An 18,297-nucleotide genomic window follows, 5' to 3' on the forward strand; every position below is an offset into this window, starting at 1 on the left:
CACACTCCCCCGGTGCAGATCTGAGGGCCATCTTCACAGGTAGTGGTGAGCTCTCCTTTAAGTTGTAGAAAGTCTGGTGTGCCCTCCCCCGGGGTCACTGGCTTCCCAGCCAGTCACGCTAGGAAAGCTCAGAACGGGGCCTCCTGTCCCTTGACATACCCATCAACTTGAACTTGTTCCTTCAACCCATCATAAGATGGCAACATTTCGGTCAGCCTGTCCCAAGGACACTTAATCTGGGGCATAATGAATGATGTTTTAACACAAAAACGGTCCTGATCCCAGGGGAGCACGGAGAAAAGTTTAGCAAGTAGGGTTCAAGGCTTTCAGGAAGCTAGGATATGGATGATTTCCCAGATGAAGAGGGAAGCAGGACAAATGCTTAGGAACAGAAGCTAGAACGCCAGACCTAGCAAAGGAACAGGGAACACCAGGGACAACTGGGTAGGAGGTGCAACCTTCCCAGAGACGGCCAAGCCCCGGGTTACATCTGCAACCTTTCCGCAGTTCAATGGCTGTAATAACCCCACTGTTCACCTCAACAGCACAGCAAGGACCAGTTACCTCGGGGCCTCCGGTCTTCGGGGGGCAGATTCGCCGTGCGGCCCGGACACCTTGCAACAAGTGGGCCGGCGCCCTCCCACCACGCCGGGCCCGCTCCCCGGGGGCGCTCGCCGGGCTCCGGCTTCCCGCAACCCAGCCCCAAAGGCCTAAAAATAGGCTCGGCGTAGCGGCCAGCGCCGAAGAGGGCGGCCGAGGAGCCGGGCCGGGGCCACCGGCGTCCCCGCCTCGCGGCTGCCCCTTCCAAGAGTTCCTGCCCGCGGGCGGTGGGGGGCGGCGCCTCGCGACCCCGCCGCGCTCCGGGGCTCGGAACCCGCGCCCCCGGGGAGCCGGCTCCCCACCCCCACGCAGCCGGCCGCAGCTGCTCCGCCCGCCCGCCCGCCCTTCACGGTGCGCGCAGGAGGAAGGGCAAAGGAGACGGAAGCAGGAACGGGGGCTTCGGCGGAGGGCCCAGGCGCTGCCTGGCGGAGCCCCTCGGCTGCGTCCCCGGGATCCAGACGGCCGCTCGAGACCCCGGGGCGGCGGGGCAGCGGCTGACGCAGGAAGCGACACGCCCGGCTGCGGCCAGCCTGCAACTTTGCGGCGGTCCTCGTCCTGCTGGGAGCTCCCCCGGGGCGGAGGGGCGGGCGTGGGGGGAGAAGGAAGGCGGCGGGGCTGCGAGGGGCCGCGCGGGGCGAGGAGTCCGGCGTCCCGGGGTGGCGGCGGCGGGCAGCGTGGCGCATACCTGTCATGGTGCTGCCGGGGGCGCGGGCGGCCGCCGCAGCCGCAGCCGCAGGTTGGTGGCTCGGAGAAGCCAGGCGCGGGGAGCAAGCGCGGCCGGCGAGGAGGCGCGGCGGGAGCGGAGCGTCCGTCCGGAGCGCTCTTATAGCGGCCGTCACGTGGCCGCGCACGCTCCCCGCGCCCGCCGGCATCCTCCCCGGGAGGCGGCCCCGGGACTGCGGGACCCGGGTCCTCACTCAGCCCTTGCACCCCTGGGGCTGGGCTCCGGGTTCATCTCCGCAGACCCTCTGGTCCTGCTCCTGCTCGCGCGGGGCACCTGCCTGGACCTCGGGCCTCCGTGTACCCCCGAACCGGGGGTTTGGAGGGGGACTTTGGGGCAGAGTGTGGCATCACTGGGACAAACTCCCAAAGAAGCCAAGGGTTAGGGAACCTTCCAAAACACCCCAGATCACTCTAGTTAGAATAATTCATCTGAACTGCTTGAATTAAACATAAAGTTTAATTCCACTTTCTTCACCTAGAATTCCAAATCAGCCTCTGGAAGCATTTCTTAGTGTTCTCACAACAGTTTTGTGACCTTAACCAAAAAAAAAAGAATAAATCTTCAGTATGTTAGATTCTCGAAGTCCTCTGCATCAATTAGATATTTAAGTGTTTTCATTTAATTCTCACATTAACTCAATGAAGTAGGTTCTATAATCCTCATTTTACAGATGGGGAAACTGAGGTACAGAAAAGTTAAGTTACTTGTCAATGGTCATATCCTGTTAAGTGGAGAAGATAGGATTTGAACCATGGCAGTTTTCTTACAGAATTTACCTTCTTCGTGCAAGGCCATGATACCTCTGGTACACTGGTGCCCTAAAAGGTTAGTAAATTATGGTAACTGTGGTTGGGTAATACAGTTGTTTAGGGTAATGTGTTTCACAAATCATGAAAAGGTGAATTTGGCATTTTTCTAGGAAGTTGAGAAATAGCTCTCTGATGTGATCACACCCTTCTCTCCCCATCTCTTCTATCCAGCCCAAACACACCAGGAAAGCAGCAGCTCGTACAATTATCTGCAAACAGGAGTTGCTCAGTAAATGCTGAATGGAAGCCAAACAGGAAGTTGACAGCATCCGTTGAAATAATGAAATAGATGCTTTAGAATAAGTGATTTATTTGTAAAGGTGGGATTGCTATTCTCAAACCGTTTATATCACTGTTGCTTCAAGTGTAAGCCTGGACCTCCTACATTAGAATCACTTGGGGCACTTGTTAAAAATGAAAATTTTTGGCCCTAAGCCCAGACCCCTGAACCAGATTCTTTTTTTTTTTTTTGGTGGGGGGCAAGGAATAGTGACTTTATTCAGAAAGACAGTAGACCAAGTGAATCAGATTCTTAATGGTAGAACCCAAGAATCAGCATTTGAAATGTCACCCTCTGGGAGACTCTCTTGAATCCTTTCCCTCTTCCTGATTATGGCAATGGAGACCACTGATTCACTCGGGAAGACCGCCTGGTTACTTGGCATTATAAACTTCCTTTTCAGGAAGTGGAAATGGGGGGCAAAGTTGCAGTGGATGGGTTTCCACTTATTCAAGGCCTGTAGGCTTAGAAGAGTTGGAGCTCTTTAAGGACTATAAAGACTATAGTTGAATCGCACCTGTCTGGGGAGAGGGAAAACAGAGTGTTGCTTCCAGGTCTGAATTGCTTTTTCCATACTGATAAGTGGACCTGAAAGAGTGAGGTTTCCATCTGTCACCCAGGAGCCCTCCAGCCATCAGTGGCCCTTAGCTACCTGCTGCTTGAAGTCTAAGTATCCAGGCTGGCTTCTGCAGGGTGTGGTTCTAGAACCAAAAGGGCAAACCCTGGAGAAAGAGCTGGGGACAATTAGAACTGGCAAGCTTCCCTTGGGAACAAGCTCCTCTCTGCCCCACCCCATGGTGTGTTTCAGTAAAAGTGGTCACCACAGCCTCCTTTCCTGTGTTTCATGTATATTTACAGAAATGGAAAGTTTACAGCTTTTACCACATTGAGACAAACAGGGACATTTCAAGGTTGCTACAGTCTACTCTTGCATGTTGTCTTAATTGATATTACTATTGGTGACACACTGACCCGTTTTCCTGAGGCTGTTGCACATTGAGCTTCATAAGGTATGAGATCAAGGGGTCTCAAAATATAATGTGACCACGGATTGCCTGGGGATTTTATTAAAATGCAGATTCTGACTCAGTGGTTTGGGGTGAATCTCTCAGGTGATGCCCAGGCTGTGGACCTACACCGAATAGCAAGGTATTCGAACATTCTGAATTATAAGGCTTTGCAGGTAGTAGATAGATACCTGCAATACCACCTCAATACATGTTGTACTGAGACAAATGTTTGAGATTTTCATTTGCTTATTTTCTCCTGTGAAATTTAAACTTGTAGAATTTCTGATTCTTAAAAGAAAGATTTAAGTTAAAAAAGAATATCTGTACTCTACATGAGTACACAGAACTATTAGCCATTTAAATCTATGCTAAATGCATAGATTCAGCATGGTTGGTCCAAATTAATTTTTAGTTGGCTTTGGAATGCATTATGTAATATTTTGGCAGGATACTTACCTTCCTAATTATGTTTGGTTTAACATAATGCCGAGATCGGTTTGCATTCCCTCGAGCACACACACTAATTGACCGTGGGAGCAACTGACCTGGAAGTATACTCCAGAGGAGGGCAACCTGCTGCCCTAAGACACAAATGGTTCCCACAGACAGCCCATGAAATAGATATACCACATCTGGCCAGACACAGGAACTAACTAGTTAACTAACTACTTAAAAATTTGCCCTTAACTGATAACAAACAAAAAATCCATACCTGGAATTGTTGCCAGTGACCAGAACCCTGATCATTTCTAATTGGATGCTTAGTTTCAAGAAACATTATCCTTGGAGGCCCAAAGCAGCCCATTCTTTACTTGAGAGCTGGAATCCCAAACTCCACAAGTTGCAAGGGCCTGGTGACTAGTTACATTGCTTTAAAAAAAACCTTTACTGAGATATAATTCACACACCATGAAATTCAGCCGTTTAAGGTATACAATTAAATGGTTTTTAGTATATTCACAGATTTGTATTAAATATCACCACAATCTAAGTTTAGAATACTTTCATCACCCAAAAAGAAACCTTTACCCACTTGCAATCACTCCTCGTTCTCTCCCTTTCCCTCAGCCCTCAGCCAACTACTAATCTTTCTGTCTCTATAGATTTGTCTATAGAGATTTGCCTATATGTGGTCTTTTTTAACTGGCTTCTTTCACTTAGAGAAATGTTTTTATGATTCTTCAATGTTGTGGCATGTATCAGTATTACATTCCTTTTCATTAAGGAATTTCATTGCCAAATAATATTTCATTATATGGATATATCACATTTTAGTTATCCATTTCATGGGTAAACATGTTGGTGAACATTTTGGTAGTTTCCACTTTTTAGCTATTATGAATAATGCTGCTATGAATATTTGTTTCCAATTTTTTGTGTGAATATATATTTTTCTTTCTCCTGGATATATAACAAGAGTAGAATTGCTAGATCATATGGTAACCCTATGTTTAACATGTCAAGAACTGCCAGACTGTTTTCAAAAGTGTAGATATCATTTTGCATTCCCACTAGTTTGACGGTTCTAATTTCTTCACTTCTTAACCAATACTTGTTATCATCTTTTTTATTATGGCTATTCTAATGGGTTTGGAGTGGTATCTCACTATGGATTTGACTTGCATCGCCTTAATGACTAGTGATGTTGAGCATTTTTCATGTGCTTATTGGCCATTTGAGTATCTTCTTTGGAGAAATGTCTATTCAAACCATCTACCCATTTTTTAACTGAGTTTATTTATTTATTTATTATGTATTTGTTTGTTTGTTTGTTTGTTTGTTTGTGGTACGTGGGCCTCTCACTGTTGTGGCCTCTCCCGTTGTGGAGCACAGGCTCTGGACACGCAGGCTCAGCAGCCATGGCTCACGGGCCCAGCCGCTCCGTGGCATGTGGGATCTTCCCGGACCGGGGCTCGAACCCGTGTCCCCTGCGTCGGCAGGCAGACTCCCAACCACTGCGCCACCAGGGAAGCCTGAGTTGATTTATTTTTGAGTGGTAAGAGTTCTTTATAAACTAGGAGTTTGGGATTAACTTATACACACTGCTATATATAAAACAGGTAAACAACAAGGACCTATTGTATAGTGCAGGGAAATATACTCAATATCTTATATAATGTATAGTGGAAAAGAATCTGAAAAAGAGTACATGTATATATAAAACTGAATCCCTTTGCTGTACACTGGAAACTAACACAATATTGTAAATTAACGATACTTCAATTAAAAAATCTAGAAAAAAAGAGTTCTTTATATATTCTGAATACATATATATCTCTTATCAGATATATATTTCATGCATATTCAGATATATCTTATATGCATATGTATATGATTTGCAAATCTATCCACCCATTCTGTGAGTTGACTTTTCTTGATAGTATATTTTGCAGCACGAAAGTTTTACATTTCTACATAGTCAAATTTATTTATTTTTCTTTTTTGCTTGTGCTTTTGGTGTCATATCTAAGAAACCATTGCCTAAACCAAAATCATGAAGATTTACCCCTAAGTTTTCTTCTAAGAGTTTTATAGCTTTAGTTCTTAAATTTAGGCCTGTAATCCATTTTGAGTTAATTTTTGTGCGTGGTGTGAAGTAGAGGTCGAGCTTCTTTCATTTATTTATTTATTTTTGGCTGCGTTGGGTCTTAGTTGTGGAATGCGGGCTCTTTGTTGCGGTGCACGGGCTTCTCTCTAGTTGTTGCGCATGGACTTCTCTTTAGCTGTGGCGCGTGGGCTCTGTAGTTGGGGCTCATAGGCTCCATAGTGCGTGGGCTCTGTAGTTGCAGCGCAGGCTTAGTTGCCCTGCAGCATGTGGGATCTCAGTTCCCCAATCAGGGATTGAACCTGCGTCCCCTGCATTGGAAGGTGGAATCTTAACCACTGGACCACCAGGGAAGTCCCCATCTTCTTTCTTTTGCATGTGAATATTGAGTTGTCCCAGCACCATTTGTGGAAAAGACTATTGTTTCCCATTTGAACTGTCTTGGCACCTTTGTTGAAAATCAGTTGACCATAAATGTGACAATTCTATTTCTGGACTCAATTCTATTACATAGACATATATGTCTATCCTAACGCTAGTTCCATACTTTCTTGATTTCTGCAGCTTTGTAGTAAGTTTAGAATTGGGAAGAGTGAGTTCTCCATTTTTATTCTTTTTTCAAGATTGTTTTGGCTATTCTGGGTCCTTTGCATTTCCATATGAATTTTAGGATCAATTTATTAATTTCTACAGTAAAGGAAGCTGGAATTTTGATAAGCTTGCGTTGAATTTGTAGTTCAGTTTGGGGAGTATTGTCAACTTAATGACTTAAGCCTTCTGATCCATGAACGTGTGATGTCTTTTCGCTTACTTAAATCTTTAATTTCTTTCAACAATGCTTAGTATTGTATTGTCTTTTAAAACACATAACAAAACTCAAACAAGTCAGGCCCGTTAGTTGCATAAATCCCACAGGCAGGGCAGTTGATTTTCATATCTGCTAGATACTCTAAATTTATATTCTTTTTTTTTTTTTTTTTTGCGGTATGTGGGCCTCTCACTGTTGTGGCCTCTCCCGTTGCGGAGCACAGGCTCTGGATGCACAGGCCCAGCGGCCATGGCTCACGGGCCCAGCTGCTCCGCGGCATGTGGGATCCTCTCGGACCGGGGCACGAACCCGTTTCCCCTGCATCGGCAGGCGGACTCCCAACCACTGCGCCACCAGGGAAGCCCCTAAATTTATATTCTTGACTAAAATCTGATTATCACTGGACTTTATACACAGCACAACAATGTTCTGCCCCATCACAGGACAACCTTTACAGAACTACACTTTGGCATTATTAGTAGTAATAGCCAACACATACCTGACACTAAGCTTCTTTTTTTTTTTTCTTAGTCATCTTTTTTTTTTACTGTTTCATTTTTTATTTTTTACGTTTAATTTTTTTTTGTTTAATTTTTATACAATGTTTAAAGGTTACTTTCCATTTACAGTTGTTACAGAATATTGGCTCTATTCCCTGTGTTGTGCCATACATCTCTGAGCCCATCTTAATAGTTTGTGCCTCCCATCCCCTCCCACTGCATTGTTTTAAAATGAACTAACTAGTGGGTGACAAAGCCTGTAAGTGCAAAGGGCGGCAAGAACTAAAACACATTCTCCCCAGAGTGACACATCCCTTTCTCCTCACTACAATACCTGACATGCTTTTGGAGTTTCCAGGCTTTCTACTCAAAAGGCTACCCGCTTCCTCTTGAACAGTCTTCCTGTGCTACAGCCCTGCGTAAGCTTCTTATACATATTAAATCATTTAACCTTCCCAACAATCCAATGAGGTAGCCTCCAATCCCCACATTAGAGGTGAGGCACAGAACTTGCCCAACATTATACAACTAGTTATTTGTAGAGCTGGGATTGGAACCAGGTGGCCTGCCTCTCCAGTCTGTATTACTAACCACCATTTGGCCATGTGTATAGGTTGCACACTCCTCAAAAGCTTCAAAAGGATATGTGTATAGTGAAAAGTAACTCTCCCCTGCCACCTTTTCCCCCCAGTTACCATGTTCCCCTCCTAGAGTGGCATTATCTTCTTGACTTTTTCTGTGGCTTTAAGGATGGCACAGAAAACTCACTGTTGTGGCTTTTCCTATGGGCTCTTGAAGATGTTTGTTGGTGTCTCACAATTTCCTCTTTCAGAGGATCCATGGGAAAATTTTCTCGTTGGTCTTGGTATCAGAAAGAGTGTTGCACTCCTTAATACTTAGTTTTTTCTTTATCTGATAGACATTTTGAGTCATATCAATACGTTTCCCTCTTTTTTTAGGCCACTTAGAGGCCTAAAGCAAAATTTGTAACTACTTCCCATAGTTATTTGGCTCCTCACCCTGCATTTATTTGTGCTTTAACTTTTTTTCTCCATTATTACCCTGCCTGACTTGTTTATGAAGTTGCTGAGATCCTTTGGAAGTGGGGAAGGAATGTGGAATAAATTAGTAAATAATTAAATGATCAGAGATTTCTAGTGGGAATAGAGCAGGGAAGATGAAATTTCAGCTCAATCTGGGTGACTCCAGAGGTTTTTGTAGTGATTTGTCAGTAAAATGAAAATTCCATAAATTAGAGAGACAGGATTCACTGATCCACACATGGGAATAACCTTCTGTAATTAGTTTAAAATCTTAAAAAGACAAAGTAATTGCTTGATTTTTCAGTCTTACTTTTATCATTTATTCTACCAGTAATATAATAAAGACATGATAGTGGTTAACAGGGAAGGATAAAGTTGTCCAGCTTCTCAAATATATTTCAATTTTTTTTACATTTCGAATTTCAAATTTGGAACATTTCAAATATTTTTCACCTTTCAAGTTTTAGTTACTGTACTTGTGATCTTTTAGTTGGTGGATTGTCCTGTAAATTAGCTAGTTATAAGACTGAACATTAAGAGAATCTCTTTGGCAGTTAACTTTTCTTCAAAATGCTTTATGATGGTATAATTTATATACAGTGATTTCACTTTTTAAAAGGATACAATTCAATGAGCTTTGACAAGTATATACAATCATATAACCATCACCACAATTACCTCCAAAACTTTCCTTTTGCGTCTTTGTGGTCAATTCCATCCCCTTACCCTGGCAAACGCAGCTCTGATTTCCATCCATATAGATTTGTTTTTTCTAGAGAAATGCAATCATACAGTATGTAGGCTTTTGTGTCTGGTTTCTTTTACTTAGCATAATGCTTTTGGATTTATTCATGTTGTTGAGTATTAGTGGTTCATTCCTTTCTGTTGCTGAGTGGAATTCTTTTGCATGCATATACCACTATGTATTTATCCACTCAGCAGATGGACATTGGAGTTGCTTCTACTCCGGTTTTATGAATAAAGCTAACGGGAATATTCAAGTACAAGGAGTGGGATTACTGGATTGTATAGTTTGGTATTTTAACTTTATAAAGAAACCGTTAACTTTAAAGGAATGGCAGTTAACTTTCAAAGGTCACTGCCAAATTTAGATACGATCATGAAAAATAGAAGTTACTGTTTTTATACAAGTCAGTTATGTCTTAAGATGATCTTATGTCCATTCATAGTACACTGAGAAAAAAGGGGACATAAGTCTCCATGTGTATTACTGGAGATTTAGTTTTTCTAAGCATGCCAGAGCCATCTGCTTCTACTTGTCCAGCATGCGTACATGCAGGGCCTCATCTGAGAAAGATTAGAAAAGATGACCCCAAGGTTCATTACAATCCAAAGTCTTAGTGATCTATCAACTGCGGGGGTTTTGCCTGAAGAGCAGAAAACATGTAGAGAGAGAACATTACCAAACCTCAAGGTCACAATGTACATTATAGAAGGTACTCTCCTGAGGATTGTATCATTTGATCCTCAAAACATCCCATCAGGTCATCCAGCTAGATACGTGATATTTTCACAAGCCCCCTGGGAATCTAGCAACAGTTTTCTTCTTCTTTTTAAAAAAAATTATGCTTTCAGTTTAAAAAAAATCCTAAAGGCTGTAACAAGTACCCTCACCCAACCCTGAGCTGTCTTTACATCACTAAACTACACCCCACCCCTCAGGCTCACTGCATCTCCGATTCAATCCCGGCCCTCTAAGGTGAGGGTGAGGGATGTATATTGAACACAATGCTTGAAAACAAAATGTTTTGTTTTGTTTTGTTTTGTCTTTTTCTTTTCCATCAGAAAAATTACTTTCTTTAGTTCATGCAGAATTATTGTTTGTATATTACAAGTGACGTAACTGAGACACGGAGAAGTTAGCAGATTGTTCAGGGTCATTTTAGTAGAGAGTGGTAAGTCTGGGTCTTCTTAAGCTGTGCTGCTTCACTGAAATTTAAGTGGGAAGCAAAACATTCGTCAGAATTTAGGACCTCAGAGATATTCATTGCCAATGTAGGCAATCAGTATGTCAATAAGTTCCCACCATCTGCTTCTTCTTCTTTTTTTTTTTTTTTTTTTTTGCGGTACGCGGGCCTCTCATTGTTGTGGCCTCTCCTGCTGTGGAGCACAGGCTCTGGAAGCGCAGGCCCAGCAGCCATGGCTCACGGGCCCAGCCGCTTCGCGGCATGTGGGATCTTCCCGGACCAGGGCATGAACCTGTGTCCCCTGCATCGGCAGGCAGACCCTCAACCACTGCGCCACCAGGGAAGCCCTGCTTCTTCTTTTGATGTAGAGGAAATGAAGGAATGAATGGGGCACTGGCTGTTTGAAGAAGATCTCTAAGACTCTCTAAGAAGACGAAAAAAGGCAGAAGTAGAAGAAGATGGATGAATGCAAGCAGGAGTCCGAGAGAGGCTTCTATCCCGTGGGCAGGTGGAGGAGTTGGGTGAGAGTGTAAAAGAGCTAAGAAGGGGGCTTCCCTGGTGGCGCAGTGGTTGAGAATCTGCCTGCTAATGCAGGGGACACGGGTTCGAGCCCTGGTCTGGGAGGATCCCACATGCCGCAGAGCAACTAGGCCCGTGAGCCACAACTACTGAGCCTACGCGTCTGGAGCCTGTGCTCCACAACAAGAGAGGCCGCGACAGTGAGAGGCCCACGCACCGCGATGAAGAGTGGCCCCCGCTTGCCACAACTAGAGAAAGCCCTCGCACAGAAATGAAGACCCAACACAGCAAAAATTAATTAATTAATTAATAAACTCCTACCCCCAACATCTTCTTAAAAAAAAAAAAAAAAAAAGAGCTAAGAAGGCTCCGAGGTCATGAAAAAGCTGGTGTCAAAGGACATAAGTTACTTTACTCCCTGTAATTCCCAAGCTGCTCCCAGAATAGACCCTGCCACTCACTCCTGGTTCCAGGGAGAGGTCATTTGATCAAAGGCTTAAGGATTTCTTGGAATGTCCTAAAATCCTGAAATATCTCCACCTGTCTGAAATTATTTTTATGGAGGACAAATATTTTACATACAGTTAGAGAGAAAATAAATTCCACTTGAAGGAGGAGAGACACTTATTCTGAGAGCTAATTAGTATCAGGCACAGTAAAGACTAAGTACTACATATATGATCTCATTTAATTTTTCTGACAGCCTGTGTGGGAGATTAGTAGCTCCATTCTGTACACAAAAATGATGAAACTGAGAGGTTAAGAAACTGTTTACCTTCAGTGTGTGAATATGCCTTTTATGAGCCAGTAAATAAGACTCTGTGTCCAGAGGTATTTTTGTCATATATAAGTACACTTGGTTTTGCTTGAAATGATCACTGAAGATTTTTGAAAACAAATTTCTTAATAAAGCAACACATTTTCACAAGATGCATTGATTGAGTCATCGCTATTTTGCACATAAAGCAATTATAGTAACATCTAATTCTTGGAACCATGAATACCTAGTGCTGCTGTGGTCATTTGTAAATTGAAAAGGTGTTTATGTAGAAGTAGAAATTTCCTCAGTCCTGGTACTAAAGCTTTTTAAGGAATATTTAAGTTTTTGTTCCAAATAGGTATGTTAAGCATTTTTTCCAGTAAGGTGAGAACAAGTGACTTTTTATTATTCTGCACAGATCAGTAAGGTCCTTGAGCTATAAAATACGAACTGACTTCTCTTTTGTATTACATGGCTCTTAAAGCTATGCATCTGGTTGCTTTCACTTTTGCTTCTGATGTACTTTCAAGTTCTTTATGACCAGATGAATGTTTGTTTCCCCAAACATTTCAGGTTTTGTTCTGTTGGATGACTGAGATAATTTTTGATTTGGATTTAAACAGCTTTAAAAATTTACTAAAGTACCCACCATGTTAACCTTCATTGGTAAGGGTTTAGGACTCACAGTCTCCTAACATCTATGTTCTGGAAACAGATTGTCAATCAGTAGTTTAAGGATTTGTGGGTAAACCGGCTCCATGCAGCATAAATTGACCTTGAACTGAAGATTTTTCTCTGCCAGTTTGCAACAGGAAAACACCTCCGGCAGCCCAGGATCTTCCTTGAATACTACAGAGCAAAAAGATGTCACCAGAATTTGATACTACACCTCTCCATTGCCAAATAGGATACTCCAGCCAAAACAGTTCTGTCACGGGACATCATTAGGACTCACCCGGCTTCTGGCCTGGCCAAAAGCTTAGGAGGGATGATAGTATCTAACCTCCCTAGGCCTATCAGAAAATCAGCATGTGAGCTCCTTGGCAGGTTCTGTTGGTGTCAACTGAGGGCAGCCCTTTCTGGAGGCAAGTGGGTTCTCCCAAACGGAGATGACGCTGAGCTGCCTAGCCACCTGCCCTAAAGTGATACTCCTTTATGATTCTGGTGTGTTAGCTTAGACGAATTCATCAAGAAAGTGTGTGACTACTGTATGTGAAACTCACAAGGGGATGTCTGTAAGAAAGGCACTACACACTCCAGGGACAAGCAGAAGAATAGCTTTTTATCAAAGATATTGGTTCTAGAAATTTGACCAACAGACCTCCTAGACAAATAGGTTCTGAAAGAAATAGAATTTGTCTAGAAAAGGTGTTTAGATGCTTTTTGAGGTCAGGAGAAAAATGTTTCAGAAGAACAGAGGCCCTGCAGTACCCAAGGAATATGCTCAGCTAGTAAGGACAGCTGGGTGTTTCTGACACACCGGTGACACAGCACAATATGTTCCCTGCCCACAGAATCTTCTGGATTGTAGGCTTAAAAGTTAAGGCCTTAAATGGCAGATAAATAATCAAGACGAATGACTGATGTTTAAGGTGAAGTTTGAATAAGAAAAAAATGGAAGGCAGAGGTTAAAACAGGAATCCACATTCATTTAAGATTTGATGTTTCTCTTTTGGAGATTTTATAGGATTTTCTTTATATTTTTGTTGGTTTCAAGAAGATTGAAAATTGGATCCAGACTTTCAGGGTTAAAATAAATAGACCATTGTGTAATTGTCTCAGTTAAAAATATATATATATGAAAAGAGTTAAGTATTTGGAGCAGTATTTCAATACTGAAATGGATTTTTTAAAACTGACTGTAAGAAAGGGAGAGAGTAGGCTATTTATTATTACTGTAAATGTACTTTTAATTGTTTTACTTAATTTTTGAATAGGTGATTTTTTTTAATGGTTCAAAATAAGTATAAAAAGGTCTAGGGTGAAAAACTTTTTCCAAGCCCTGTCCTGCTTTCCACAGGTAACCATTTCATGTATATATGACACCCCCATTTGTATGTAAATGGAAACATCCTATACATCTCGTTAAGTGGTACCTTGCGGGGGAGTGGCCAAGCTGGTGGAGTAAGAAGACCCTGAGCTCACTTCCTCCGGTGGGCACACCTAAATTACAACTATTTACAGAGCAACTGTTGATGAGAAAAACCTAAAGACCAGCAGAAAAGATCTTCTATAACTAAAAATATAAAGAAGGAACCACAGTGACACAGGTACGAGGAGGTGGAGACATGGTACAGCCAAGACCCATACCACTGGCTGGGAGACCCACAAAAGGGAGGATAATTAAAATTGCAGAGTTTCTTCCCAAAGAGCCAGTGGTCTGAGCCCCACATTGGGATCCCTAGCCTGGGGGTCCTGCACCAGGAAGACATGCCCCCAGAACATTTGGCTTTGAAGGCCAGCGGGACTTATATTGAGGACAGCCAGGGCTGTGGGAAATAGACTCCACTCTTAAAGGGCGCACACAAAATCTCACACACTCAGGGACTCTGGTAAAGAAGCAGTAATTTGAAAGGAGCCAGGGTCAGATCCCCCTAGTGACACTGGAGAGCCTCCTGGAGGGGCAGAAAGCAGCTGGGGCTGGCCCTGAGGACACAGACACTAGCGGCAGCCTTTTTTGGGGAGCTCGTTATACCACGAGGACACTGGCGCTTGCAAACATCATTTTGTAATCTTCCCTCTAGCTTATTAGCACTGGGCCCAGCCCCACGCACCAGCCTGTAAGCACCAGTACTCGGGCCACGTGGCTAGTCAGCCTGAGAAACAGCCCCACCTACCACAGGCCTGCTAACCTAAGACCCTCTGAGCACACAGCCACACAAGGACCTGGCCCCATCTGCCAGAGGGCCCAGGACCTGGCCCTGCATACCTGCACTGGCACTAGCCCCCAGCCCCCAGCACCCTGAAGCCAGAGACCCTGGGACCCAGCCCCACCCACCAGTGAGCCAAAACACCTACCCCAGGACCCCAGGGCCCTGCAGCCAGAGACCCTGGACCTAGCTCCACTCACCGATGGGCTAGCCCCAGGACCTGGCCTCACCCCCTAGTGAGTGGGCACCAGCCCCAGGACCACCACATCTCCTCAGCCAGCTGCCCAAGGATCCAGTCCCACCCACCAGCAGCCAGCAGCCTCCATATAGGGCAGGGCTTGGCAACCAGCTGGACTGAGGGCCAGCCACAGCTACCAGACTGCCCACAGTAATCAGCCTGCGACAACAGAAGGACCCACACAGCCTAAATGCGGGGCACCCCTAGAGCATATAGTGTTGGTGCCCAGGGGGGAATGTGCTGCTGGGACATATAGGGTATCTCCTACAAAAGGCGGCTTCTCCAAGGTCGGGAAGTGTAACCAACCTACCAAATATAGAAATAAAAACAGCAAATTAGGCAAAATGGGGCAACAGAGGAATATATTTTAAATGAAAGAACAAGATAAAAACTGCAGAAGAAGAACTAAATGAAGTGGAGATAGGCAACTTACCTGATAAACAGTTCAAGATAATGACTGTAAAAATGCTCAAAGAACTCAGGAGAAGAATGGATGAACACAGCAAGAAGTCTAACAGAGTTAAAAGATAGAAGAATCAAACGGAGCTGAATAATACAATAACTGAAATAAAAAATACACTAGAAGGAATCAACAGTAGGTTAGATAATACAGAGGAATGATCAGTGAGGTGGAAGACAGAATAGTGGAAATCACTGAAGCTGAACAGAAAAAAGAAAAAGAAAAAGAAAGGAGGCCACATTAGAAGACCTCTGGGACAATATCAAGCATACTAACATTCTTATTATAGGGATCCCAGAAGGAGAAAAGAGAGAGAAAAAGGGCCTGAGAACATATTTGAAGACATAATAGCTGAAAACTTCCCTAACCTGGGAAAGGAAATAGACACCTAGGTACAGGAAGCACAGAGAGTCTCAAAGAAGACCAACCCAAAGAGGACTACACCAAGATACATTGTAATTAAAATGGCAAAAATTAAAGATAAAGAGAGAATATTAAAAGCAGCAAGGGAAAAGTAGCAAGTTACATACAAGGGAACTTCCATAAGTCTATGAGCTGACTTTTCAGCAGAAACGCTGCAGGCCAGAAAGGAGTAACACAATATATTTAAATGATAAAAGGAAAAATCCTACAACCAAGAATACTCTACCTGACAAAGCTTTCATTCAGATTTGATGGAGAGATCAAAAGTTTTATAGACAAGCAAAAGCTAAAAGAGTTCAGCACCACCAAATCATCTTTACAAGAAATGTTAAAGCGGGGGACTTCCCTGGTGGTCCAGCGGTTAAGACTCCACGCTCCAGATGCAGGGGACCCGGGTTCAATCACTGGCCAGGGAACTAAATCTCACATGCGCGCTGCAACTAAGAGTTCACATGTCACAACTAAAGAGTCCACATGCCTCAAATAAAGAGTCCACATGCCGCTACTAAGAGCCTGCATGCCACAACTAAGAGCCCAAATGCTATAACTAAAAGATCCCGTGTGCTGCAATGAAGATCCCAAGTGCCACAACTAAGACCTGGCACAGCCAAATAAATAAACATTACAAAAAAAAAAAAGAAATGTTAAAGGGATTTTTCTAAGCAAAAAATAAAAGGTCACAACCAGAAAGATGAAAATTACCAAAGGAAAAAGCAAATATACAGTAGTAAATCAACCACACAAAAAGCTAGTAGGAAGGTTAAAAGACAAAAGTAGTAAAATCATCTCTATCCACAATAAGCAGTTAAGGGATACACAAAACAAAATAATGTAAAATATTATGTCCAAACCAGTAAATGTAGGTTGGCAGGGGGGAGTAAAAATGCAGGGTTGTTAAAATGGGTTTGAACTTAAGAGATCAGCAACTTAAAATAATCATATTTTATAGAAATAAAATACTTATATATAGCTATATATAAACCTCACACAGTAACCACAAACCAAAAATCTATTAAATCTGTCTATCTATAAATCTATACCCACAGAAAAAAGAAATGCAAACATAACACTAAAGATAGTCATCAAATCACAAAGAGAACAAAAGAAGGAACCAAGAAAAAAAAAACTACAACACAAAAACAATGAACAAAATGGCAATAAGTACATACATATCAATAATTACTTTAAATGTAAGTGGACTAAATGCTCCAATCAAAAGACGTAGACCCACATATATGTTGTCTACAAGAGACTCACTTCAGATCTAAAGGCACACACAAACTGAAAGTGAAGGGATGGAAAAAAGCATTCCATGTAAATGGAAGCTAAAAGAAAGCCAGGGTAGCAATAAGTAGACAAAATAGACTTTAAAACAAAGACTGGGGACTTCCCTGGCAGTCCAGTGGTTAAGACACCATGCTTCCAATGCAGGTGGCTTGGGTTTGATCCCTGGTCAGGGAACTAAGATCCCACATGCCTCGCAGCACTGCCAAAACAGAAAAAAAAAAAAAAAAAAGACTGTAATAAGAGACAAAGAAGAACATTATGTAATGATTAAGAAATTGATCCAAGAAGATACAACAATTGTAAATATATATGCACCCAACATAGGAGCACCTAAATACATGAAGCAAATATTAATAGACATAAAGGGAGAAATATTGTACTATTATACAATAATAGTAGGGGAATTTAACACCTGACTTACATCAATGAACAGATCATCCAGAGAGAAAATCAATAAGGAAATGCTGGCCTTAAATGACACATTAAACCAAATGGACTTAGTAGATATGTATAGTATATTCAAACCAAAAGCAGCAGAATACACCTTCCTTTCAAGTGCACAAGTGATACCTTGTTTTTTTTAAAATTAATAATCTTTATGTCTTAGAGCAATTTTAGGTTCACAGCAAAACTGAACAGAAAGTACAGAGAGTTCCCATACACCCTTTGTCCCCACTCCCCCTGCCACACACACAACCTCCCCACTATCAACATCCTTCACCACATTAGTAATTTGTTACAATCGATGAGCCTACACTGACACATTATTATTACCCAAAGTCCACAGTTTACATTCAGGTTCACTCTTAGTGTTGTACATTCTAGGATTTTGGACAAATGTATAATAACATGTATCCACAATTGTAGTATTATACAGAATAAATTCACTGCTCTAAAATTCCTCTGTGCCTTGCCTATTCATGCCTCCCTTCCTCCAACCCCTGCAACCACTAATCTTTCTGCTGTCTTCATAGTTTTGCCTTTACCAGAATGTCATATAGCGGATTCACACCGACTTTTCAGATTGGCTTCTTTCATTTTGTAAAATACGTTTAAGTTTCCTCCGTGTCTTTTCATAGCTCAATAGCTCACTTCTTTTTAGTGCTAAGTAATAGTCAGTTGTCTGGATGTACCAAAATTATTTATCCATTCACCTACTGAAAGACATCTGGGTTGCTTCTAAGTTTTGGCAATTATGAATAAAACTGCAATAAATATCATGTGCTGGTTTTTGTGTGGACATAAATTTTCAGTTCCTCTGGGTCAATACTAAGGAGATCAATTGCTGGATCATATGGTAAGAGTACATTTAGTTTTGTAAGAAATTGCCGAATTGTCTTCCAAAGTGTATATATCATTTTGTATTCCCAACAGGAATGAATGAAAATTCCTCTTGCTGCAAATGCTCACCAGCGTTTGGTGGTGTCGGTGTTCTAGATTTTGACCATTCTGATAGGAGCGTAGTGGTATCTCATTGTTTTAATTTGCATTTC

General features: G+C 42.6%; 1 protein-coding gene across 3 annotated transcripts in view; it reads right to left on the reverse strand.

The window, feature by feature from the left end:
• Window positions 1-1,472, reverse strand: part of GYG1 (glycogenin 1) — a gene marked incomplete at its 5' end in the record, with an annotated part of 39,787 nt that extends 38,315 nt beyond the window's left edge. The window contains one exon of one of the 3 annotated variants that reach the window (XM_081236102.1): window positions 1,286-1,472. In XM_081236102.1, coding sequence (XP_081092228.1) covers window positions 1,286-1,472 — 187 coding nt within the window. Of the gene's footprint in view, window positions 1-564; window positions 861-1,285 lie in introns of those variants that run through there. The other 2 variants (XM_081236103.1, XM_081236104.1) reach the window with 2 other exon arrangements.
• Between the last annotated feature and the right edge of the window lie 16,825 nt (window positions 1,473-18,297).

The sequence above is a fragment of the Mesoplodon bidens genome, assembly GCF_964165515.1.
Source record: "Mesoplodon bidens genome assembly, chromosome: 5".
NCBI lineage: Eukaryota > Metazoa > Chordata > Mammalia > Artiodactyla > Ziphiidae > Mesoplodon > Mesoplodon bidens.